This window comes from Anarhichas minor, unplaced genomic scaffold (assembly GCF_050575085.1).
Source record: "Anarhichas minor isolate MPS153535 unplaced genomic scaffold, ASM5057508v1 ptg000129l, whole genome shotgun sequence".
NCBI lineage: Eukaryota > Metazoa > Chordata > Actinopteri > Perciformes > Anarhichadidae > Anarhichas > Anarhichas minor.
In genome coordinates, this window is record NW_027466575.1 from 358,389 (window position 1) to 385,000 (window position 26,612).

A 26,612-nucleotide genomic window follows, 5' to 3' on the forward strand; every position below is an offset into this window, starting at 1 on the left:
AGTGTGGCAAGTCGACTCGATAGCGCCCCCTACAATATTTCAACGATGCAGCCCTCGCAGTACGTTTCACCTAGATGTATAAAATTTGGTAAGCAGATGTATCACATGTAGACTTAAAAAAAAGTCTGAGGGGACCATGCTCTAAACCCAACCGGAAGTCAGCCATTTTGAATTTTGTATGAATTTCTCGTGTTTTTTTTCATTTCCAGGTGCTGTATTACGAACTCCTAGGGAATTAATCCGATCAGCTTAGAATTTGGTCAGAACAATCTAAAGACCTTAGCGATTAAAAGTTACTAAAAGCTTTAGGTTTCATCGAACGACGTGGATATGGTGTGATGGCCATTTTACATGGTTCGCCATCATCCATCAAGCTGTTGTAACTCGACTGTACTTTATCAAAACTGTCACAAACTTGACATGCTTGTTGACTGTCATGGCTTTAGGACTTCTGCATGCCAATATTAACTCATAGTCATAGCGCCACCTACTGATAAGCACGGACGTAAACAGGATTCTATAATTTCGGCGGCCCAAACTCTGTACTTATTGAAAGGGTTTGTGGGCACACCATGAGAAAAAGACTTCTCTGATCTAAATATGTGCAAACTAAGATGCTTGGAGAGCAAACGTTAGATAACAATGGTTCTCAAACCATGTCAGTGGGCATTAGTATAAATGATCTGTCCAGAGCTTCTTCATGACAATCAGGTTAAACGTTACAATGAATGCTTCACACTACAATCTAAAGTTACAGAGGAACTTAAAATGTAAACAGTGTAAAATTAAAGTGTTCAAGTAACAGCAAATGGCACTACTGTTTTGTTAACTTTCATGTAAGTCCAAATACAATCAGCAGGACACTGCAGGGAGTTGAACCCCATCCCAGTAAACTGACAGTCTGTTATGTTACAAACACTGAAGCACATTCACACACATTCATTTTCTTAATGATCTTTAAAGGCTTATATTCATGATTGTATCGGAGGTACACTCAAAACATTTGAGGCTTAAGACCTGGCAACATGATCTTGCTACGCTGCTGGTCTACGCAGGAAATATCTCACTCGTGCACGCAGAGTGTGATGGTCACAGAAATTCATGGCCGCGTCACCCAGAGTCCTGCCAGTACCAGGAAATACCGTTTAACTCGTGCACGCAGTAATTGTTGGAATGCTGTTAAGCATTCCAACAATTGTTATCCTGTTTCTCTTTATTCCTCTTTATTTTATATTTCTTCCGTACACTTTTTGCTACTTAACTCCTTCCACATTTTGTAAGCTACAGAAACCGTTCAACTATCAAAATGTTCAGCTCTTTCAGCTCATGTCTGCTATATCTTTTCATATTTCTAATCTTTAAACTTTTTGAATTATTAAGCTTTTTTCACCTTTTGTTTTGAATGGGATGTCTATGGAGAACATTTTCAAATCCTCTCAAACTTTTTCAACTTTCAAATCCTTCTACTTCCTCATACTTTCAGCTACAGACACCATTTCAAGTTTCAAATGTTGAGAAAACCCTGAGCTATTGCAGAATGATTCAGCTTTGTGATATCTTTTAAACTTTTTGAACTGCAGCAATTTAACTTTTATGATTTTTTCAGCCCTTTTCTGACTTTATAATGGATGTGTATTGCGCAGCTTAGAGTGCGTGAAGAGCAGCTTGAGATTGTTGTGAAAAAAACATTTGTCTTTTGCCACTGTGTCCACAATCTTCACTCTTCATGCATCATTTTTGATGGAGAAGTAGCTAATCTTGTCCTTGTCGTAGACAAATGACTGTGGAATCCCACAGACTTACACATTTGGCTCAAGGAGCCGCAGAGCGACATGAACTCCAACAAACTGCTCCATTAGACTCCATGTTAAATCTGACCACTCATTTCTCAAAGAAAGCAGACGGTACCAGTTTTGTCTATTGCTCTGCAGCTCACATTTTTAACACCACAAACATAAAAAACACATTACCGCGTTCGGCAGAGTCTTATCTTTCTCACGGTATCCATATTTTGGCACTCAGACTCCTGCTTTTTGTTAAAAGGGGCTTTGTTCAAAATCACTGTTTACTGTAATGTTTCTTAATCAGTCTGCCTCTAACACCAGGTGCGTCGTCACCATGGCAACCAGTTACACACACGCACGCTCTCTCTCTCTCTCGCTCTCTGTCTCTCTCTCTCTCATACAGTCATTCAGGTCTTAGAGATTTTAAGAGGACTTTCCACCCCCCCACCCCATTTCAAAATAAAAGCCCCAGAGAGTGAACTCTACCTGAAATGCTTGTGATGAAGCCTGTCATTTAATAACCTCTGTTTATGTGTGTCAAACATTATGATTATGTCTCTTCTCCCCCACCCAGTCCCACCCTTTCAAAATAAAAGCCCCACAGAGTGAAATCTAACTGGAATGCTTTTGATGAAGACTGTCATTTAATAACCTCTGTGTTTCATACATTCTGATTCTGTCTCCTCTCCTTTCTACCCCACCCAGCCCCACTCTTTCAAAATAAAAGCCTCATGGATTAACTGTATTTAAACGTTAAGCTCAAAATTAGGCTTTTTTGTTGAAAAACATAATGCTCTGACTAATACTGCGACAACTACTACTGCTGCTGCTAATATAGTATTACTACTACTACTACTACTGCTACTACTTCTACTATAACATTTGCTGTTGCTACTATTACTACTACTGCTACTGCTATTACTGCTACCATCAATATTATTACTACCACCACTGCTATTACTACCACGACTACTATTACTTATACTACAACTGCTACTACTACTGCTGCTATTCATGCTACTACAAGTAGTATTACTACTACGGCTATTAGTACAACTGCTACTAGTACTACTACTACTGCTACTTCTTCTACTGCCATTACTATTACTACTATAACTACTTCTACTACTACTACTGTTATATTAAATACTACGACCAATACTACAGCTATTACTACGACTACTGATACTACTACTTCTACTACTTCTTCTAATTACTAATACTTCTACTACTACTAATACTTCTACGACAACCACAACTTCCACTACTATAAATATCACTACAGGACTTTTCCCTTTCAAAATGTTCAGCTCTTTCAGGAGAGGGGTGCTTTGACTTTTCATATTTGTAATCTTTTAACTTTTTGAAATATTAAGCTATTTGCAAATTTTTTTTAATGGGATCTCTATGGAGAAAATCTTCAAATCCTGTTAAACTTCTTCAACTTTCAAAGCCTTCTTCTTCTCATACTTTCAGCTACAGACACCATAGTTAGACATTTCAACTAGAAGGGTTTTCAGCAGTGCAGTTTAAATGCTTTCGAGCTTCAACATTTTTCAGACAGGTAGTCTCCCATTTCTTAATTTTCAGCAATTTTGTAACAATTAATTTCAGCTTTCAGCATTCCAACGCATTTTCAGCAGGAAATGCATTTTCTAGTTAGTGGTGTGATTCGGTTTGTATCTGTTTTTATGCTTCTTGGATAATAAATCCATTTGATTTTGACTTAAACCTGCTGTAGTGTTTTGGAGGCGATTAAGAGCACGTGGCTGCAGGGAGGGGGGCGATTTCTCCCTGTGTCCAAAAGTTATGGCCCTAACAATATATCAGTACTTTCAAAATAAAAGTGCACGATTAATCGCAAAAAAATCATTCAAAATTGTAATCGTTGCCCAGCACTAATGTGTATATATATATTTAAATATACATTTATTTATGTTTGAAGAAATCATCGTTCTGCTGTTCGAGGTTACTTTTATGAGACGATCAAGTTTTATATTTATGAACAAAGTTTAATGAAATAATCACACGTTTCATCCGGTAATCATAATTCTTCTTTAAGGCACAGGGTTATAAACATGTAATAAACAGTTAATAACATGTTTACATGTTTATATACTGATCATAAATATATTATTGATAAGTGGAGACTCGTCAAACATTTTGACTAAATAAATCAGTTCAAAGTGAAACCATAAAATAAATTAATAAATATTTTCTTCTAAATAAATGTTGATTTTGATGACAAAGTGACGTCTTCATGTCTTCAGTTGGTCTCACTGGAAAAGAAAGGTCAGAGGTCAGTTGTGTGACGCTCCACCTGTAACACACGCTGATGTAATCAGATTACCTGAATGAGGTCATTGTGCCGCTGTGCTCGGGGGTGAACGTGACGCCCCTCCCTGCTCTCTCCTGAGACCCGGTGCTGCTGGCCAAGCTCTTCCTCATGATACCTGAACCACAAACATTATTATTATTAGGGCCCGAGCACCGACATAGTCGGAGCGGAGGACCTATTGTTTTTCGATTGTTTATTATTATTATTATTATTATTATTATTATTATTCTTAGTGTTTCGTCGCAAAAAGGAGGTGCTTGGGATACTGGCAAAATGTCGAAATTTGGCACGCAAGCCAGAATTTGTGAAAATTGCAGTCTGATTGGGGTGTCCAGCTGCGGTATGAAATATTGGCTCGATAGCGCCCCCTATTGAGTAGCCCCAACATCGGGTTTCACCTAGCTGTATGAAATTTGGTAGGTATGTGGAAGGTGATGAGACGCACAAAAAATCCTCTTGGAGTTTTTCATTAAACCAAACAGGAAGTCGGCCATTTTGACTTTTATTGACCATTTCAAGGCGTCATACTTTAACGAACTCCTTCCAGAGATTTGACCCGATTGACTTCAGATTTGGTCAGTATACTCTTGAGACCTTGGCAGTGAAAAGTTACTCAAAGATCAAAAAGTTATCGAACTATGTGTCCGTGGCGCGGCGTCAAAAAAACACCATTCGCCACGTAACAGGAAGTTGTTGTAACTCGGGCATACATTGTCTAATCTGCTCCAAATCTCTCATATGTCATAACATCCTGACCTGGAACACATCTATAAGACTATTTAGAATCATAGTAATAGCGCCACCTAGTGGCAACTGGAAGTTGTATGCTTTGTACTTTGACATCCTGCTCCTCACAGATTAATCAGATCCCTCTCAAATGTTGTCAGAACAGCCTTAAGACCTTGATAATGCTTCATTGTGAAAATCGTAAGAAGTTGTTGAAGGACGGCGACGTGGCGGTTCGGCGAATTTCGATCCTTCGCCATGAACGAATAAACTGATGTAACTCAACTCCACATCATCAGATCTTTACCAGATTTCACATGTTTGATTAGACTCCAGGCCTGAAGACATCTGCAGGCCAATTTTGAATCATAGTCATAGCGCCACCTACTGGTAACAGGAAGTTAAAGTCTTTATACTTTGGCTTGTTTCTCTTAGTAGGTAAATCAGATCAACATCAATTTAGTTCCACACAAATGTAAGAAGTTCATAATGCCAGTTCATGAAGCTTTTGATGTTTCGTCGAACGCCTTTGCCGTGGCGACGCAGTCTTCGCCGTTAACAATGAAGGTAATTTTGAGAGGCTAAAAATGCTCGAAACATAAGCAAACTTGGCAAGCAGATTACAACCCCGAAATGTAGTCATAGAATATGATTTTATTGGTTCAGAGTGGCAAATCGGCTCTAAATTTCGACGAAGCAGCCCTCGCTGTATGTTTGACCTAGATGTATGAAATTTGGTAGGAACATGTATCACATATTGACTTAAATAAAAGTCTCTTGGGGCCATGCTCTAAACCCAACCGGAAGTTAGCCATTTTGAATTTTTAATGAATTTTTAGTGTCGTTTTTGTCATTTCCAGGCGCTGTACTTTAATGAAGTCCTCCTAGGGAAATAATCAGATCAACTTCAAATTTGGTCGGTACAGTCTAAAGACCTTTGTGATGAAAAGTTACTTAAAGCTTGTTGTTTCGTGAAAAGCTGTTGCCGTGGCGACGCATTCTTCGCAATGAAAAATGAAGGTGTTTTTGAGAGGCTAGAAATGCTCGAAACATAAGCAAACTTGGCATACATATTTAAAGCCCAAAATGTAGTTATATAATATGATTTTATTGGTTCAGAGTGGCAAATCGGCTCAATAGCGCCCCCTACAAAATTTCGACGAAGCAGCCCTCGCTGTACGTTTCAGATAGATTTACAAAATTTGGTAGGCACATGTATCACATGTGGACTTAAAAAAAAGTCTCTTGGGACCATGCTCTAAACCCAACCGGAAGTCAGCCATTTTGAATTTTGTATGAATTTCTCGTGGTTTTTTTCATTTCCAGGTGCTGTATTACGAACTCCTAGGGAATTAATCCGATCAGCTTAGAATTTGGTCAGAACAATCTAAAGACCTTAGCGATTAAAAGTTACTAAAAGCTTTAGGTTTCATCGAACGACGTGGATATGGTGTGATGGCCATTTTACATGGTTCGCCATCATCCATCAAGCTGTTGTAACTCGACTGTACTTTGTCAAAACTGTCCCAAACTTGACATGCTTGTTGACTGTCATGGCTTTAGGACTTCTGCATGCCAATATTAACTCATAGTCATAGCGCCACCTACTGATAAGCACGGACGTAAACAGGATTCTATAATTTCGGCGGCCCAAACTCTGTACTTATTGAAAGGGTTTGTGGGCACACCATGAGAAAAAGACTTCTCTGATCTAAATATGTGCAAACTAAGATGCTTGGAGAGCAAAAGTTAGATAACAGTGGTTCTCAAACCATGTCCGTGGGCATTAGTATAAATGATCTGTCCAGAGCTTCTTCATGACAATCAGGTTAAACGTTACAATGAATGCTTCACACTACAATCTAAAGTTACAGAAGAACTTAAAATGAAAACAGTGTTAAATTAAAGTGTTCAAGTAACAGCAAATGGCACTACTGTTTTGTTAACTTTCATGTAAGTCCAAATACAATCAGCAGGACACTGCAGGGAGTTGAACCCCATCCCAGTAAACTGACAGTCTGTTATGTTACAAACACTGAAGCACATTCACACACATTTATTTTCTTAATGATCTTTAAAGGCTTACATTTATGATTGTATCGGATGTACACTCAAAACATTTGAGGCTTAAGACCTGGCAACATGATCTTGCTACGCTGCTGGTCGACGCAGGAAATATCTCACTCGTGCACGCAGAGTGTGATGGTCACAGAAATGCATGGCCAGAGTCCTGCTAGTACCCTCGACGTGCGTGAAGTTGCGAGGGCCCGATCAATGCTGCTCGCAGCTTTAATTATTATTATTATTTAATACCTTTTAATAAACAGGATTAGTGTGATTATTGTGTTTTATTGCAGTGGATCCTCCTCACCTGCAGGGAGCAGCACCTCCAGTCTCTGTAGGCTGCTCCTGCGAGGGATCCCGGTCTTGGAGAGGCGGCGTTGGCGGTGGTTCAACATGGCCGCCGGGGAGACGATACCAGGGGGTGGGACTTTACCCATCCTCAGGTACAGCTCCTCGATCTCTTGCTTCTGATTGGCCTGCAGGTTCTGCACTTCCACATGGTGTCTGGGATTCAAAAGGGTTCAAACTTTATTTATTGTTATTTCTTTCAGTTACAGATTATTAAACTATTACCATCAACCAATCACTTTTCGCGAAGCTCCCACAGCTCCACCCACATCTCCTCGTTCTCGCTCTCTGATTCGTCAGAGCTGACGTAAGGTGCCGAGTGGCTCCACGATTGGCCGAAGCTGCCAGGCGGCCCCTCCCACAGGCTGACACTCAGCCTCCGACCCCCCCCCCTCCTCCTCTTCTCCTCTTCCTCCTGTCCACAAGGGTTGCCGTGGAAACCCTGGACACGAACAGGCGGGCAGACCTTGACCCCCGTGCTCCTCTCTGATTCGCTCGAGCTGCTCTCTGAGCTTTCTGATTGGTTTGCCCCGGAGGGAGGTGGGGAGTGGGCGGTGGGTGTGGCCTGACAGAGGGGGCGGGGCTCCTGGTGACGGACAGCAGGAATGACTTTAGAGGGCGTCACCTGGAAACGACCGACGTTTAAGACTGAAGGTTTGTTCACTGAAAGAGAAGAAGAAGAAGCGCCGGTCGGACTGGGAGCACTGGGAGCACTGGGAGCTAGGACAGTCTCTGTCAACCAGATAAATGATGAGTGAGTCATCAGTTTGGTGTGATGTCACTTTGTGATGTCAGCAGGGACTCACCTTGAGGGGGCGGAGCTAAGCCAACCTTCAGCTGAACAGGACTGAGAGGCTGAAATGAATGAATGAATGAGTGAATAAGTGAGTGAGTGGGTGAGTGAACATATGAATGAATGAATGAAACCAGCTTTCTCTTAGTCCTCTACAGAAATCAGGAAGCTCACCTGTGCCTCAGGTGTGTCGTGGGTTCGGCTGTCGGGGGCGGAGCCTGTCTGATGGGCGGGGGGGCTGTAGGACAGCTGGGAAGAGAAAGGAGCAGAGAAGGAGCCGAGGAACTTAGGACCCATGGAGGGAGACATGGGGGGAGAGAGGGGATGAAAGCCCTGGTTGGGGGTCCCAGACGGGGGTATGAAGGACTGGGCCACGCTCATGGCGAGAGAGAGCACGTTGGCCAGAGAGAAGAGAGGCTGGTCGGGGGGCGGCCAGTGAGGGGGGAGGGTGGGAGCTGAGGAAGAGGTGGAGGTGAGGAGGGAGGTGGGGGAGCTCTGGGCCGTGTAGGGGGAGTACGGGGGAGACAGAAGGTTGTACTGTGGAGACAGGGGGAGGTGGGAGGGAGGAGGCGGGGCCGAGTCTGGGGGGGGGTAATGGACGGGGGAGCGAGGAGGGGAGGGGGAGGAAGCTGGAGAGAGAGAGAGGGGGGGGGGTTATGATCATCAACAATGGGAGATATGAAACATCAGGGGTTCCAGGACGCTTCCCTGAGGGACCCCACAGCAATAAATAAAAGAAGAGTTACATCCATGGTGTTTTACTTCAGTTTCATTTTTAAAATGCCCATAATCCTGAGACCCGGCAATTCATTTACACTGTAGTGCACATTATGTTTTTGCTAATTCCTCTCATACTACACATGTCACTCTATTGAGTGCTGATGTTCCTCAGAGAGGACAACTGCAGCTTTAAAATTACATCACATGTGGGGGGGTGTGGCCTTGCCAACTTGCCTTTGCCGGTCTTTCCAAAATGGCAGCCATCAACAAAAAGAAAGGTAAGCGTGATACTCATATTTAAAATGTTTTTTAATGTTATATTTTGATTGTTTTTAGTAAGTAAACATCTAAGGAGTAATTTGAGTGAGTTTTCAGAGCTGAGCTTATTTATTGTCACAGGAAAAACAACAAATTTATTCACGTACACTTCAGGACTTTGTACTTATGTTTATTTCAATTATTTTAGGAGAGAGCTCTATGACAGAGAGGATTCTTAACAGAATCATTGAGCGAGATTCAGACCTAGACCTATCAGAAGATGAGAGTACAACGAGACAGGAGAGGGTGAGAGTGAGGAGGTTCTAGTAGTTATTGAAGAACTTGTAGAGGTCAGTGAGGAGGTTCCAGTAGTTATTGAAGAACTTGTAGAGGTCAGTGAGGAGGTTCTAATAGTTATTGAAGAGCTTCTAGTGGTCAGTGAGGGGGTTCCAGTAGTTATTGAAGAGCTTCTAGTGGTCAGTGAGGAGGTTCTAGTAGTTATTGAAGAGCTTCTAGTGGTCAGTGAGGAGGTTCTAGTAGTTATTGAAGAGCTTCTAGTGGTCAGTGAGGAGGTTCTAGTAGTTATTGAAGAGCTTCTAGTGGTCAGTGAGGAGGTTCTCGTAGTTATTGAAGAGCTTCTGTGGTTCAGTGAGGTTCTAGTAGTTATTGAAGAGCTTCTAGTGGTCAGTGAGGAGGTTCCAGTAGTTATTGAAGAGCTTCTAGTGGTCAGTGAGGGGGTTCCAGTAGTTATTGAAGAGCTTCTAGTGGTCAGTGAGGAGGTTCTAGTAGTTATTGAAGAGCTTCTAGTGGTCAGTGAGGAGGTTCTAGTAGTTATTGAAGAGCTTCTAGTGGTCAGTGAGGAGGTTCTAGTAGTTATTGAAGAGCTTCTAGTGGTCAGTGAGGAGGTTCCAGTAGTTATTGAAGAGCTTCTAGTGGTCAGTGAGGAGGTTCTATTAGTTATTGAAGAGCTTCTATGGTTCAGTGAGGAGGTTCTAGTAGTTATTGAAGAGCTTCTATTGTTCAGTGAGGAGGTTCTATTAGTTATTGAAGAGCTTCGATGGTTCAGTGAGGAGGTTCTATTAGTTATTGAAGAGCTTCTATGGTTCAGTGAGGAGGTTCTATTAGTTATTGAAGAACCTTTAGAGGTAATTGAGGAGGTTATATCAGTTATTGAAGAGCTTTTAAAGGTCAGTGAGGAGGTTCGAGTAGTTATTGAAGAGCTTCTAGAGGTCAGTGAGGAGGTTCTAGTAGTTATTGAAGAGCTTATAGTGGTCAGTGAGGAGGCTCTAGTAGTTATTGAAGAACCTTTAGAGGTAATTGAGGAGGTTATATCAGTTATTGAAGAGCTTTTAAAGGTCAGTGAGGAGGTTCTAGTAGTTATTGAAGAGCTTCTAGAGGTCAGTGAGGAGGTTCTAGTAGTTATTGAAGAGCTTCTAGAGGTCAGTGAGGAGGTTCTAGTAGTTATTGAAGAACCTTTAGAGGTAATTGAGGAGGTTCTATCAGTTATTGAAGAGCTTTTAAAGGTCACTGAGGAGGTTCTAGTAGTTATTGAAGAGCTTCTAGGGTTCAGTGAGGAGGTTCCAGTAGTTATTGAAGAGCTTCTAGTGGTCAGTGAGGAGGTTCTAATAGTTATTTAAGAGCTTCTAGTGGTCAGTGAGGAGGTTCTAATAGTTATTTAAGAGCTTCTTGGGTTCAGTGAGGAGGTTCTAGTAGTTATTGAAGAGCTTCTCTGGTTCAGTGAGGAGGTTCTAGTAGTTATTGAAGAGCTTCTCTGGTTCAGTGAGGAGGTTCTAGTAGTTATTGAAGAGCTTCTCTGGTTCAGTGAGGAGGTTCTAGTAGTTATTGAAGAGCTTCTAGGGTTCAGTGAGGAGGTTCTAGTAGTTATTGAAGAGCTTCTCTGGTTCAGTGAGGAGGTTCTAGTAGTTATTGAAGAGCTTCTTGCGTTTAGTGAGGAGGTTCCAGTAGTTATTGAAGAGCTTCTATGGTTCAGTGAGGAGCTTACATTTTTGAGATCCTGCTGACAAACGGGAGCAAAATCTGATTTTTAAATTTTGTTAATGTTTCACACTCAACATGAATGAAGTCCCGTTGTACACTACAGTGCACATGTTGTCAAAGTTGAATAAAGTTAAGTTTTTAAAATAAATCTTTGCAATATGTTTTTTACCACCTCAACACTTAATTTATAAATAAATAAATAAAACACATTTTACTCCCCCGGGTCTCAAAGGGGATGACGTGTAACTGTTGACATGAAGACATGAATGAAGACTTGAATGAAGAGATGAATGAAGACGTGAATGAAGAGGTGAATGAAGACGTGAATGAAGAGATGAATGAAGAGGTGAATGAAGACGTGAATGAAGAGGTGAATGAAGAGATGAATGAAGACGTGAATGAAGAGGTGAATGAAGAGGTGAATGAAGAGGTGAATGAAGAGGTGAATGAAGAGGTGAATGAAGAGGTGAATGAAGACGTGAATGAAGAGGTGAATGAAGAGGTGAATGAAGAGGTGAATGAAGAGGTGAATGAAGAGGTGAATGAAGAGGTGAATGAAGAGGTGAAATAAGAGGTGAATGAAGAGGTGAATGAAGAGGTGAATGAACACGTGAATGAACACGTGAATGAACACGTGAATGAAGAGGTGAGGTGCTGACATACCCGAGGAGGTGTGGAAAGACTGTGACCTCAGCGGTCTGACGGTGGGCGTGGCCTCGCGGTCGATGTAGAAGTCTCCGCCCTTCAAGGGGGAGGGGTCTGAATCTGCAATGTCTGATGGGAAAAAAACGCGCCAGTTAGCCGTTCTTTAGAAGATTTGATATTACTTTGATTGTTTATTATTTGGTTAATTATTTGAAATAATTTGTCCTGTTTTGTTTTAAACAGAGCCCAGTGATGAAATTGTCAAATCAAATATTTCAGTTGCTTCTTGTGGGTTTGATACTTTGTCTCAAATCAATTGAAGTGAATCCAAATGTTCAAAGAATCGTGACTTCTGTCAGGAGACTTTGTGTTTCTTTTAAAAGCAAATCTGAATCTGAGCTGAATTTAAATTGAATTGCAACTGAATTGTATCTAACTTTAATATTCTACACCGTCTTTTCTTACCAGGAAGTGAAGACGAGGACAGAGTCCTGGAGAGACCCTGCAGAGACAAAAGAAGAATATTGAGGACAAAGAAGAAGAAGAAGAAGAAGAAGATGTCCCATTGGACAGACGGAGGTCACATACAGGTGAGTCAGTCAGCGACAGGTGAGACGACCTGTTGCTGTCGGCCGGCTGCTGTTGATGCACCATCATCATGGACTCCGCCTTCTTGATGATGTCATACATGCGGAGGATGAACCCTTCTCGCTCCAACGGCACGATGAAGTCTCTGTGGATCTGAGACATCGATTTTATTATATACTATACTATACTTATACTTCAAAACAGTTAAAACAACATCCCAGCATGAAACAAAAAAATATAAAAAAAACATATTCAAGCAGACTGAAGGAAAACGATCACATTCATATATAAAGAAGGTAAAGTATTAACAGATCGACCAATAGCTTTATTAAATATAGAATATTAATAACTCACCTCAATTCTTTTAGTTAGACTAAAACCATTATTCCTAATATAATAAACCCCGACCAGGTCTCCACTAGAACTGTGAATATAATAAACAAAGAGCGTTTATTCTAATGTTGGATCACGTTTGTTCTCCTGGTGTTTTATATTTGGTTCAGTTGATTACAAATGATATAAATACACAAAAGAAATTAAACCGTTTACAGAGAAACTCTAAAATAAGAGGTAGAATATAAAGTTATCACTGTATGCAGACAATGTGATCCTCTACATCAGTGATTCTCAACTGGTGGGTAGCGGACCCGTTTTCAGTGGGTCACGGGCCTTTGCCTGAAAATAAATAAATCCTGTCCTTTTATTTTGAAGGGGATTTTTTATGCAGCGGAGTGCCATCTATTCACACTCCTTAACAGTATTTGGTGTTAATGCCTTGTAATGCTAATAGACACCCGCCATTTCACAGCATAGAAGAACACCCGCAAAGTTTGTTTTCATGCTAATTGAGCGAAACGCAAGTACGACACAGACTACATGAGATATGGATTTTATTACATTGAGGACAAAAGAGGGCAAAAACCTCAGTGTGTTTTGTGCAGCGAGATTCTGGCAAAAGAAAACATGAAGCCGTCAAAACTGAAGCGGCGTTTGGAAACAAAACACCGTCTCTCAAAGATAAACCTGTTGAGTACTTTTGAAGACGACTTCAAGACCTGAGGACATCACACAAGTGTCTTACTTACCTGCAGCCATGGACATGGACATGTTGGATCAATCAGCAGAGGATGAACTGAAAACTATACCTCTGTCAAATGACACTATAAGTAGACGAACTGAAGACATGTCGGATGACATCAAACAACAGACCACAGCTCGAATTAAGGCAAGTGGTCATTTTGCATTACAAATGGACGAATCTACAGACGTCACAAACAAAGCAGTTTTACTCGTTTACGTGAAACATGTGTGGGACAAGGACTTACAGGAACAATTTCTCTGCACAAGAGAGTTCCTACACTACGACTGCAGAGGACATTTTCAGCTCAGGTTCAAACTGCTCCATCTTTTCATTAAATACATTTGAGAAGTTGAAAATGTTCCTCGATTGTAAAGGGTGTGGTAAGGACCCAGGAGCAGACACACTGGATAGTTAGAATCAAAGCTTTATTTTCCACTGGACACACAACAGGTAACAGTCTTTGATAAGCACAGATGGATAATCCCACACGGAGGAACGACATGCCGTTAAGAGAGAAGGCTGACAGAATCCTGAGGAAACAGCGGCAGGATCTCATGGTCGGGGACAGAAGACTGAGTGAATTACCGGGGAAGAGGCAAGGCGGATAAGTCCAAAACAGGCAGGGTCTGTAACGGGAAATCAGTCGGAGGGTATGGCATGAATGCGGAGAACGATCTGGCAGTGAGTGTGTGTGTGACTGGGGTCTAAATAGTGGATGCAGCAGAGTGAGCAGGTGAGAGTGATGAGCTGATGAAGTGGGTGTGACTAGCAGGTGCACTGAATAAGCTGATTAGGTGAGTGAGAGATAGAAAAACAGGATTGTAGTGGCAGAGCTGTGACAGAACCCCTCCCCCAAAATAACATAAACGTCTCCCAAGGGAGGGCGGTGGGGGGCTGGAGGAGGGTTAGAACTCCTCCGAGGCCACAGAGCCAGAGTCCACAGCCGGGTGGGTGGAGGAGGTCTGGAGGTAGGGTTCCTCGGGCCCGGAGGAAGGGCCCTCATTGTCCGCACAGGGAACCTGCTGGGTGTTCCCGGCAGGCGTCTTAGTCCTGGAAGGTTGTTCCGGGTGCTGTCGATGAAACCTGGCAATGATTCGGGGGTCGCAGATGTTACAAGCCAGAACCCATTGCCTCTCCTCCGGACCGTATCCCTCCCAGTCCACCAGGTACTGAAGACCTCGCCCCCAGCGGCAGGAGCGCAGCAGGCGCTGAACCGTGTAGACCGGACCTCCTTCGAAGAGGCGAGGAGGCGGAGCAGCCGGCACCAAGGGACTCTCCCGGACAGGTTTGACCTTGGAAACGTGGAACGTGGGGTAGATGCGCATGGCTCTGGGGAGCTTGAGCCTCACTGCTGCCGGGTTGATGATCCTCTCGATGGCCCGATGAATCTTGGACCCAGCTTCTTGGACTTCCCAGCTTCCCGGGTTGAGAACCACACCCTCTGACCCACCTGGTAGATGGGGGCTGGAGTGTCGGTTAGCCGCTGTTGCATAGCGGTCAGCAGACCGGAGCGGTGTTGCTCGGGCCCTTGCCCAGGTCTGGCAGCAGCGGCGGATGAAGGTCTGGACTGAAGGGCAGGAAACCTCCTTCTCCAATGTGGGGAACAGAGGTGGATGGAACCCATAAGCACACTGGAAAGGTGACAAGCCTGTGGCGGAGCTGGTCAGGGTGCTATGAGCGTACTCCACCCCACATCAACTGGCGGGACCAGGAGGCATGATTCTGGGAGACCATGCAGTGGAGGGCTGTTTCCATCTCCTGGTTCTTCCTCTCCATCTGACCATTGGATTGGGGGTGAAACCCAGAGGACAGACTGACGGTGGCCCCCAGCAGAGCGCAGAATTCCCTCCAGAAGATGGAGGTGAACTGAGGACCTCGGTCGGAGACTACATAGACTGGAATCCCATGCAGGTGGAAGACATGCAGGGAGATGAGTTCTGCCGTCTCTTTAGCAGATGGGAGCTTGAGTAGAGAAATAAAATGGGCCAGCTTACAAAATCTATCGACCACTGTCAGGATGGCAGGGTGGCCCTCAGATGGTGGTAGCCCAGTGACAAAGTCCAGGGAGATGTGGGACCATGGACGATGAGGCACTGGGAGAGGCTGCAGGAGGACGGCCGGAGCCTGGTGAGAAGGTTTGTGTTGATTGCACACTGGGCAGGCGTTGATGAATTCCCTTGTGTCCTCGTTGAGCGAGACCCACCAGAAATGCTGCTCCAGAACGTCCTGGGTCCTCTGGATGCCCGGGTGGCAGGTAAGTCTTGAGGAGTGTGCCCACTGGAGGACGTCGGACCGAAGGCCCTGAGGGACGAACAGGCGGTTAGGAGGGCACGCGCTGGGACCGGCTTGACCCATAGTCGTGGCCCTCACTGATTCCTCAATCTTCTAGGTGAGGACAGCTACTTGCAGGAGGCAGGAAGGATGGAAGATGAGCCAGAGGTAGGTTCCTCCTCCCCCTGGAACTGACGGAACAGAGCATCAGCCTTGACATTGCGGGAACCGGGGCGATAGGAGCGTGTGAAGAGGAACCGGGTGAAGAATAAAGACCACCTGGCCTGTCGAGAATTGAGTCTCTTGGCTGTGCAGATGTACTCAAGGTTCTTATGGTCGGTCCAAACCAGGAATGGGAGCTTGGTCCCCTCCAGCCAGTGACGCCACTCCTCCAGGGCCAGCTTCAGTGCTAGTAGTTTCCAGTTGCCAATGTCATAGTTTCTCTCGAGCGGGGGAAAGCCGACGCAAGAAAAAGGCGTAGGGATGGAGCTTCTGGTCAGCGGCAGACCGTTGGGACAAGACACCCCCAACCCCTATGTCAGAGAAATCCACCTCCACCACAATTGTCTGTCCGGATCCGGGACTTGGAGGATGGGTGCTGAGGTGAACCTGGACTTCAGGTTCTGGAAGGCCTCTTTGGCTGCAGAAGTCCACAGGAAAGGAATCCTGGAAGAGGTGAGGGCAGTGAGGGGAGAAGCGACAGAGCTGTAATTCCTGATGGACCTCTTAGAGAAATTGGCGAACCCCAGGAAACATTGAAGCTGCTTGCGGGAGTTTGGGACAGACCAGGTAGTGACAGCAGCAACCCTTGCGGGGTCCATCTTGATGCTGCCCTGGGAAACAATATACATCCCAGGAATGAAACCGTGGGAATGTGAAAATCGCTCTTCTCCGCCTTCACAAACAGGGAGTTCTCCAGTAGGCGGTGAAGCACGGACTGGACGTGGTGCACATGTTCCTCTTGGTTCTTGAAGAAGATCAGGATGTCGTCGAGGTAGACGAATACGTGCTGGTCCAAAATGTCCCGGAGCACGTCGTTCACCAGGGCCTGGAAGATGGCGGGGGCTTTGGTTAAGCCGAAGGGCATCATAAGGTACTCGTAATGTCCTTTAGGTGTGTTGAATGCCGTCTTCCACTCATCCCCCTCTCTGATCCGGACCAGGTGATAGGCGTTGTGGAGGTCGAGCTTGGAGAAGATGGTGGCTCCTCAACGTAACTCAAAGGCCGTCGCGACGAGTGGCAAGGGGTACCGGTTTTTAACCGTGATCTCATTTAAGCCCCGATAGTCGATGCAGGGTCTGAGGGTCTTGTCCTTCTCCACGAAGAAAAATCCAGCCCCTGTGGGAGAGGACGAGGGACGGATGAGACCGGAAGCCAGGGAGTCGTTAATGTAATTGTCCATTGCCTCTCTTTCAGGAGCAGACAGGGAATAAAGGCGCCCCTTAGGTGGGAACGTACCAGGATAGAGGTCAATGGCACAATCATAAGGATGGTGGGGAGGAAGAGCCTTGGACTTGTTGAAAACCTCCTTAAAGTCCAAGTATTCAGCGGGAACCCCCGTAAGTTCAGGCGTGAAACTGGTGAGAGAGGCACCCCATGGTGCGGCGGCTTGTTTCAGGCAGACTAGATGACAGGACTGGCTCCCGAAAACTCCCGTAGTCCAGTCGATGTGAGGATTGTGTCGACGCAGCCAGGGGTATCCCAGAATGAGGGGGATGCGAGGGGTTTGCAGAATGTGGAAGCTGATGGTCTCGTGGTGGTTGCCGGACAGCAGCATGTGGACCACAACGGTTTGGTGCGTCACCGTCCCCAGAAGATGAACAGCTGTAACAGACTGGGGAAGAGGTATCCGGTCAATCCCCAACTGTGTAGCAAGTTCCTCGTCCATAATGGACGCGTCTGCTCCAGAATCCAGGAAGGTGGAAATAGTATGGGAGCCCCCGGGTAGTAGTAGCTGGGCGTGGAAAAGTGGTCGTTGACAGGCGGAGGGTCGGGAAACTGCTCGGCTCACCGGGTACTTCCTTATTTACTAGTGAGCCCGGGCTTTTAACGGGCAATTGTGAGCAAAATGACCCGCCTGGCCACAGTACATGCAGAGATTTCCCCGCCGGCGCCGCTCTCGTTCCTCCGTGGATAGTCTAGTACAGGGGTCGGCAACCTTTACTATCCAAAGAGCCATTTTGCTCTATTTTCCACCAAATAAAATTTGTCTGGAGCCGCAAAAGCTATTTGATATCACAGCTTATAAAGTTTTGTATATAGTTATATTATTTATACAAAAACTATAGTGTGTTGTATTTATGAAATTATAGAACAAGAATAAAGACAATTCTTGACATTTTATTGCTATTTTACCTGTTATAACAATATCAAACTCTTATGAAGAGGAGAGTTCATCTCCAGCGTGACACTTTTCAGCAAATGCTGTGTTTGTTCTGTAAGTGTCTTTCAACATTATATTGTTTGCACATATCAACTATGCAGGTAAGTCGGCATCGTTGGCAGTGAAAGCAAATGAAGACGTCCACGCAGAATTAAACTCTCTATTTTCCTCCGTAACTTTTCTTTTTTTGGATTTATCCATTGATAGTTTACAGAGGGCGGGGGTCTGAAAATCATGATGAGCCACCTGCAGGGAAAAGCTCTTGACAGGTGTAATAGGATGTGACGCTCATTTTAGTTGACAAAATATGAAAACATTTTTATTTAAGGTCAGGTATTACTGACCGTGTTGTCTTTACTAGCAGCTGTTGTCCAGTTAAAGTCTGCATTATTACGGAGGAAGCAGCTGTTATTGGAGCGATTAGTGAGCAGCATGTCCAGCGGCGATATCAGACCTACGGAGCGGCCGTCTGAAGTCATGTTAGCGGCTTTGAGCAACCAATCTACTTCCTGTTTACACCGACACCCACCCGCATGCCCAGTGTACGTGAATAGTCACGTGATATTTGATTTCAGGCGTTTAAGTCTGGACGGAGATCATTTAGAAAACGCATGCGGGTCCGGAGCCGCAGTTTGCCGACCCCTGGTCTAGTATGTCCCACTTGCATGGGTTCGTTCTCTTGAGGAAGCAGATGGGTCTGTATTCTTCTGGTGACGGTGCGTCTTGAGGCTCATACGTGACGTCATTCGTTGAGATCCTAAAGCTGCGTTCACACCAAACGTGACGCGAACGCACCTTGAGAACGTTCCTCAGACCGACATCTTCCACAACACTAACATGCAGTTTGTCTCCACTTCTCTGTAGCATCTGTTAGCTTGTGTTGCTTTAGTTTATCTCTACTTCTTCCACACGCTGCATCAATGTAGTCTGAAGACTTCCTCCACCGCTGCCAGTGAGCAACGCACTTTACAAATAATAATTTTAAAACATAATTGTCGCCGTTAATTAATTAATGTGTTAACGCGATAATAATGCGTTAACTTGCCCAGCACTAATATATATATATAATAATAATAATTATATATATATATATATATAATTATATATATTTATAATAATAATAGTAATATATATATATAATATATAATATATATAATAATAATTATAAACATATATATATATATATATATAACAATAATAATTATATATAAATAATGATAATAATGATATATATATATATAAAATAAAGATATATATATATATGTATAATAATTATACATATATATATAATAACTAGATATATATAATTATTATTAGATGGCACTCACCATCACAGAGGCGATGTCCTCCGGGTTGTCTCCGTCCAGGTCGAACTTAAAGGTGACCATTTTACTGTTGTGGGTCTGCAGCTGACACTCCACCACGCGGTCCGCCATGTCGGACACCTGAACGCACCACAAGGTGTTACACAGTGTGTTGAATATTTAAATGTGTGTATTTATTAACGCTATATATATATATACTATATGTGAGGTGACATCACCCCTGTGATCCTCAGACGAGCCCTCGCTCTCCGCCTGAACTGCTTCGTAGCCGCCCGGCAGCTCACTTCCTGGTTGCCCTTGTCTGATTGGCCGTCGTTGCCGTCACTCAAACCTGAGGTCACGTCGGAGGCGTAGCTACAAAACCAGGAAGTGAAGAGAGGAGAAGAAAGACAGAGGTCATTTTGATGTTGGTCTTCATAAGTATAGAGATAAATGTGTGTGTTACCTCTCAATAGGTGAAGAGAAGCCACACACTGATCCAGATGGCTGTCGCTCGGCATTGTGGGACACGGCAATGCTCTGGTGGCGACACGAATGGAGAGATTTAGATTCAGTTCTGTTTTCCCATGATTCATAGGGAAAACCACCTCCAGAAGGTCAGTGAGACGTCTCACTTTATAATCTGATCGGTCTTCATAATCTCAGAGCGTAGAATAATTTATAACTATAAAAATATTACTTTTATTAAAGTTGAAAGCTCTCGTCTTTAGCCCCGCCCCTTGCCTGTAGTAGGCCCGCCCCCCAACCCACCTTGGGAAAGCGCAGCACGGGAAGGGGCGGAGCTTTGGATGGAGTCCGGATTAAAGGGGGAGGAGCCTGGGGTTGAGAGGTTTCCTGAACCACTGGAGCAGGGGCGGGGACAGAGTAGAGGGGGGCGTGGCGAGGGACTACATGGGGCGTGGCTTCGGCCTTCTCCAGCACACCTGCGTTTATCTCACGGTCCGCTACCGACAAGAATCATGAATAAAGATTAAATCATTATAATAAATGATGAACAATAACAAATAAATATAATTATAGACATTTTGAGATTTGAATAATAGAATATTATTAACCCTGACATGTAGCCGTCGTGTACTCGTCTCCGTCTCCTTCCGTCCTGCTGGAGACGCTTCTCATCCCAGAATCCTCTCTGCTTGCCGATGTCACTGTTGTCGTGGGCGGGGCTTGTATCCAGGAGGGGGCGGGACCTAAAACAGCTGCTGAGTCCTGCTGTTAAAACATAAAGAGCTGACTTTGTCTTTTATTTAATTAATAATCAAATTAATCAAATATCTTGAATAGATAGTGAAGATATTGAATATATTGAACCAAGAAAGACTATAGATTTTAACCCTGATTGAATAAAATAAAAGGTTTAGTCGTCACATGTCTATCTCTGCCAGGGTGCTGGAAAGGAGGCTCCGACCGCTTGTCGAACCTCAGATTCAAGAGGAGCAGTGCGGATTCCGTCCCGGCCGTGGAACAGTGGACCAGCTCTTTACCCTCGCAAGACTACTGGAGGGGCTCTGGGAGTTTGCCCAACCAGTCTACATGTGCTTTGTGGACTTGGAGAAGGCTTTCGACCGGGTCCCTCGGGGGGTCTTGTGGGGGGTGCTGCGGGAGTATGGGGTGCCGGACCCGTTACAACGGGCGATCCGGTCTCTGTACGACTGCAGTAGGAGCTGTGTCCGCATTCTCGGCAATAAGTCAGACACGTTCCCGGTGGGTGTTGGCCTCCGCCAGGGCTGCCCTTTGTCACCGGTCCTGTTCGTGATTTTCATGGACAGGATATCTAGGCGCAGCCTGGGGGCGGAGAACGTCAGTTTCGGGGGTCTCGGGATCGCCTCTCTGCTATTTGCAGATGATGTGGTCCTGTTAGCCTCCTCGGATCGTGACCTCCAGCATTCACTGGGACGGTTTGCAGCCGAGTGTGAAGCGGCGGGGATGAGAGTTAGCACCTCCAAATCTGAGGCCATGGTGCTCTGCCGGAAACCGGTGGATTGCTCCCTCCAGGTGGGGACGGAGTGCCTACCTCAAGCGAAGGAGTTTAAGTATCTCGGGGTCTTGTTCACGAGTGAGGGTAAGATGGAGCGGGAGATCGACAGACGGATCGGTGCAGCTGCAGCAGTAAAGCAGGCGCTGCACCGGACCGTCTTGGTGAAGAGGGAGCTGAGCCGGAAGGCAAAGCTCTCAATTTACCACTCGGTCTACGTTCCTACCCTCACCTATGGTCACGAACTCTGGGTCGTGACCGAAAGGACAAGGTCGCGGCTACAAGCGGCCGAAATGAGCTTCCTCCGTAGGGTGGCCGGGCTCAGCCTTAGAGATAGGGTAAGGAGCTCGGTCATCAGGAGGGAGCTTGGAGTCGAGCCGCTACTCCTTCGCGTCGAAAGGAGTCAGCTGAGGTGGTTCGGGCATCTAATTAGGATGCCTCCTGGACGCCTCCCACTGGAGGTTTTCCAGGCACGTCCAACTGGGAAGAGACCCCGGGGAAGACCCAGAACACGCTGGAGAGATTACATCTCCCAGCTGGCCTGGGAACGCCTCGGGATCCCCCAGAATGAGCTGGAACATGTTGCCGGTGAGAGGGAGGTCTGGGTCGGCCTGCTTGACCTACTGCCACCGCGACCCGACCCCGGATAAGCGGTGGAAAATGGATGGATGGATGGATGTCTATCTCTGATGCTGTTTAACAGACTAAAGAATATAATCAGTTATAAAGCCAACATTTATTTTAACCTCCATATTCTTAATCTAGCAGAATAAACCTGATATAATGTAGAATATGAAGACATATTAACATGTTACATATTATTATGCATTCATAACCTGCGTATAAACAGTTATTAACTAACAGTATAATACAGTTATTGCTGCTTATAGGTGAGAAATATGACAAATAAAACTGATGAACAGCTGTAGGAGTAATCTGTGTGTCAGGGAAACAACTTTAGACACACCTGATTGGCCGGTCTGTGATTGGGCGGTTTCGGCGTCCGGGGGGCGGGCTCAGACTCCAGCAGGCGGTGCCGTTTCTCCCACTGACGCTTCACGGCCGTCACTCGGTGTCTGATTGCTTTGGCCACTGGCTTGTAGTCCGCCTCGCACAGGAAGCCCAGCACCACCTGAGAGAGACACAGACAAGTGAGACCACCTCAGCTGGGGCGACGTCATCAACATGATGTCATGTTGTCATGATGTCACGGTACCATCTCCTGGGCGACCTCCTCCGGGACGTCCTTGTACAGCTCGAACAGGAACTCGATGGCGTTGTTGTCCTTGTACTTCCCGTGGAGCTTCTTGTTGTGGTCCATCCGGAGCCACAGTTTCAGGGCCGCCTTCGAGCCATCATCCTCCTCGGCCAGATCCACGTGGACCCCCAGTTGCTCCTGGAAGAACCGGTGGTCCAGCAGGTCCTGAACCGTGAACCTGCAGCAGGAAACACCAAAGACACAAACCGGAGAACAGGTAGGTTCAGACGAGTCCAGTTACTTAGTCAGTGAGGTTTATTTTGTAGTGAAAGAAGCTTAAGACTCGTTTTTTGTGGCTTCAAATTCATCACATTTAAATATTAAGAGTAAAAACTGAAAATAGTGTATAAAATATTCACTGTTGACCACTTTGAGCTAATGTTGCTAATGCTAACGGCTAACTAAAGGAAAACAGCTGGGTGACATAACATCATTAACTAATCAATACTTCATCAATACTTGCTCAACTTTACATACGTACTGCACAAAATGAATTGATTGATGATCAATGTTATCTGAGTTGTTTTTCCACTGCAGTGACTCGACGTGTCCAGCAGACGGAGCTGTTTCGTGTGTCTGATCACCTGATTGGTGTGTTTCATACAGAACTTAACTGCCGCTCTGTGGACGTTACCTCTCTTTGCTGTCGGTGCGAATGCAGCCTTCAATGATCTCCTTCAGCTCAGCGACTGCAACTTTGAGAAAACTGTCCGGTTTGATTCCCTGAGAAACAAACAAAGATGAAACGTGTGACCAAAGCCAGGAAGTAGACGGCGCTCAGGTGGGCGGAGCCTCACGTTGGTCACTTTGCGGTAGATCTGGGCGGCGTTCTGACACTCGGAGTACGGATACTCGGTCGTTGCCATCTCCAGGATGCACATGCCGAAGGCATAGACGTCCACGGCCTCGTCGTACTTCTCCTCGTACATCTCTGGAGCCATGAACTCCGGGGTCCCTGAACACATCACAACAGTGACTTCAAACAACTGAGCTAAACGCATCATTTTGCCCCCCTGCTGGCTACGTTCCTACCAATCACGCTCTTGGCGAACGAGGCCTTCTTGAGCGTGGCGAGGCCCAGGTCTCCGATCTTCACCGAGGCCGTGGGTCCGGTGATGAAGACATTGTCACACTTGAGATCTCGGTGCAGGATGGGGGGGCAGCGGGAGTGCAGGAACTGAAGCCCCTTCAGGATCTGGAAGCTCCAACGCTGCAGCAGCTTCAGCTTCATCTGACGAAACCTACGCAGGTACCTGACGGGGTTCAGAGAAACACACCTGGTCAGGTGAGCTCAGGGGCGTTCAGGGACTAAGATGTTGTGGGGCGTTGAGGGACTAAAATGTTGTGGGGCGATCAGGGACTAAAACTTATTTGTGCTCTATAGTGGACTCACGTCTTTAGGGTTCAGGTCTGTGTGTGCTCTATAGTGGACTCACATCTTCAGGGTTCAGGTCTGTGTGAGCTCTATAGTGGACTCACGTCTTCAGGGTTCAGGTCTATGTGTGCTCTATAGTGGACTCACGTCTTCAGGGTTCAGGTCTGTGTGTGCTCTATAGTGGACTCACGTCTTCAGGTCTGTGTGTGCTCTATAGTGGACTCACGTCTTCAGGGTTCGGGTCTGTGTGAGCTCTATAGTGGACTCACGTCTTCAGGGTTCAGGTATGTGTGTGCTCTATAGTGGACTCACAGGTCTGTGTGTGCTCTATAGTGGACTCACGTCTTCAGGGTTCAGGTCTGTGTGTGCTCTATAGTGGACTCACGTCTTCAGGGTTCGGGTCTCTGTGTGCTCTATAGTGGACTCACGTCTTCAGGGTTCGGGTCTGTGTGTGCTCTATAGCGGACTCACGTCTTCAGGGTTCTGGTCTGTGTGTGCTCTATAGCGGACTCACGTCTTCAGGGTTCGGGTCTGTGTGAGCTCTATAGCGGACTCACGTCTTCAGGGTTCGGATCTGTGTGAGCTCTATAGCGGACTCACGTCTTCAGGGTTCGGGTCTGTGTGTGCTCTATAGTGGACTCACGTCTTCAGGGTTCAGGTCTGTGTGTGCTCTATAGTGGACTCACGTCTTCAGGGTCCCGGAGGTCATGAGCTCCGTCACAAGGATGGTGCATTTGTGGCCCCTCAGCGAGGACTTCCAGGAGTCGAGGAAGCGGACGATGTTGGGGTGCTGCAGAGCCTTCAGCATCTCCACCTCCTCTGTGAAGCGGTGACGCTCCGCCTTGGTGAGCCGGTGAGTCTGAAGGTGAAAGATGATCAATAAACACATTGATTTATTTATTGATGATAGAACACATGAAGGACAGCTGATGATGACACGTTACCGCCGAGCATCATGGGAAATCTGCAGCACAAACACACAGACATGATCATTTAAAAAGAATAAAGTTGAGTAACAATAATAAGTAATATAAAACATAATACTAATAAAAGAATATAACAAATCAATATAAACCTGAAGTAAAATAAAGTGAAATGAAATATTAATAAACTGAAGTAACATCTCTGAACGTTATCTCTTAGTCTTCACTTTGTTCAACAGACGTGTAAAATAAAATGTCATCAAATCATCAATAAATCAGTATAAATAACTTTGTTTAACGTGACCTTTTGGAGGAAGAACCATAAACACACAACAGGAAGTTCATCACAGAGAACTTCGACCTCATTAACTGTGAGTGTGTGTGTGTGTGTGTGTGTGTGTGTGTGTGTGTGTGAGAGAGCTGTTATCAACATCAACCAGCAGCCGTCTGTCCATTAAGATATCAGATACTGTGTACGGTACAAGACACTGCGGAGTCAGCGTTTTATCTCTCTCACACACACACACACACACACATTAACACACGTCTCATCCACATTCTTCTATTTTTCAGTTTGAGCCCAGTGTCTTTTTTTAGTGCATGTGAGCGTGTCTTCAGTGCACGTGAGTGTTGTAGTTGTTAGCAATGTTGTAGTTGTAAGCAATGTCGTTGTTGTTAGCAATGTTGTAGTTGTTAGCAATGTTGTTGTTGTTAGCAATGTTGTTGTTAGCAGTGTTGTAGTTGTTAGCAGTGTTGTAGTTGTTAGCAATGTTGTTGTTAGCAGTGTTGTTGTTAGAAATGTTGTTGTTGTTAGCAGTGTTGTTGTTGTTAGCAGTGTTGTTGTTGTTAGAAGTGTTGTTGTTGTTAGCAATGTTGTAGTTGTTAGCAATGTTGTAGTTGTAAGCAATGTTGTTGCTGTTAGCAATGTTGTAGTTGTTAGCAATGTTGTTGTTGTAAGCATTGTTGTTAGCAATGTTGTAGTTGTTAGCAATGTTGTTGTTGTTAGCAATGTTGTTGTTGTAAGCAATGTTGTGTACTCTTGTGTACTGTTGTGTTTAGTGTGTGTACTCTTGTGTACTCTTGTGTACCTGTAGCTCACACCAGGCCACCTCCCTGGTGGTCTCCGTGTCTAGTCCTCTATAGACCGTCTTGAAGGATCCTCGTCCGATCTCGATGTTGAACTTCAGGAATCTTCCGTCCGGAGACGAAGCCACGGCCTGCGTCTCCTCTTCATCACGCTCCTCCTCCTCCTTCTGTTGCCACGGTAACGCCTCATTGTTGGTGTCTGACAGCGCGACTGACGGCTCCTCCCCCGAGTCCGAGCTGATGTCCCGATTGGCCGGAGGGTTGGCCTTTGAGGTTGTCATGGTAACAGGAGAAAGAGGAGGAGGAAGAATATAATCTTCTTCTTCTTCAGGTCTTTTCTTGGTCCACGGCAGCATCCTCCTCCTTTTCCTTCTCTTCTTCCTCCTCCTCCTCTTCCTCTTCCTTCTCCTCTTCCTCCTCCTCCTCTTCCTCTTCCTCTTCCTTCTCCTCTTCCTCTTCCTCCTCCTCTTCCTCCTCTTCCTCTTCCTCTTCCTCCTCCTCAGTCTGTAGTCTCTTCGGTAACGTTTGTGTCCCTCGCTGTGATGTCAGAGAAGTGGGAGGAGTCACCAGAGGATTTAATTGAGCTGGAACATACATTTGATTATTTATTCTTTGTTTCTATATTTCTATTTCTTCTATATGCTCATTTTATCGGAAACATCTTTAGACTTTG

At 45.2% G+C, this 26,612-nt stretch overlaps 1 protein-coding gene across 9 annotated transcripts in view; it reads right to left on the minus strand.

Moving 5' to 3' along the window:
- Positions 1–3,825: 3,825 nt before the first annotated feature.
- Positions 3,826–26,612, minus strand: part of LOC142941111 (serine/threonine-protein kinase WNK4-like) — a 23,430-nt gene continuing 643 nt past the window's right edge. The window contains exons 1-23 of one of the 9 annotated variants that reach the window (XM_076083399.1): positions 25,942–26,051; positions 24,875–24,894; positions 24,617–24,789; positions 23,588–23,808; positions 23,353–23,510; positions 23,190–23,278; positions 22,514–22,733; positions 22,265–22,429; positions 20,378–20,534; positions 20,073–20,266; positions 19,768–19,841; positions 19,541–19,676; positions 19,326–19,442; positions 12,263–12,415; positions 12,140–12,176; positions 11,693–11,803; positions 11,034–11,048; positions 8,228–8,682; positions 8,067–8,115; positions 7,500–7,923; positions 7,220–7,416; positions 4,135–4,237; positions 3,826–4,063 (exon numbers count right to left, since the gene is read on the minus strand). In XM_076083399.1, coding sequence (XP_075939514.1) covers positions 4,051–4,063; positions 4,135–4,237; positions 7,220–7,416; positions 7,500–7,923; positions 8,067–8,115; positions 8,228–8,682; positions 11,034–11,048; positions 11,693–11,803; positions 12,140–12,176; positions 12,263–12,415; positions 19,326–19,442; positions 19,541–19,676; positions 19,768–19,841; positions 20,073–20,266; positions 20,378–20,534; positions 22,265–22,429; positions 22,514–22,733; positions 23,190–23,278; positions 23,353–23,510; positions 23,588–23,808; positions 24,617–24,738 — 3,210 coding nt within the window. In that variant the 5' untranslated portion in view covers positions 24,739–24,789; positions 24,875–24,894; positions 25,942–26,051 and the 3' untranslated portion in view covers positions 3,826–4,050. Of the gene's footprint in view, positions 4,064–4,134; positions 4,238–7,219; positions 7,417–7,485; positions 7,924–8,066; positions 8,116–8,227; positions 8,683–11,033; positions 11,049–11,692; positions 11,804–12,139; positions 12,177–12,262; positions 12,416–19,325; positions 19,443–19,540; positions 19,677–19,767; positions 19,842–20,072; positions 20,267–20,377; positions 20,535–22,264; positions 22,430–22,513; positions 22,734–23,189; positions 23,279–23,352; positions 23,511–23,587; positions 23,809–23,948; positions 24,255–24,616; positions 24,790–24,874; positions 24,895–25,941; positions 26,524–26,612 lie in introns of those variants that run through there. The other 8 variants (XM_076083392.1, XM_076083395.1, XM_076083393.1 and 5 more) reach the window with 8 other exon arrangements.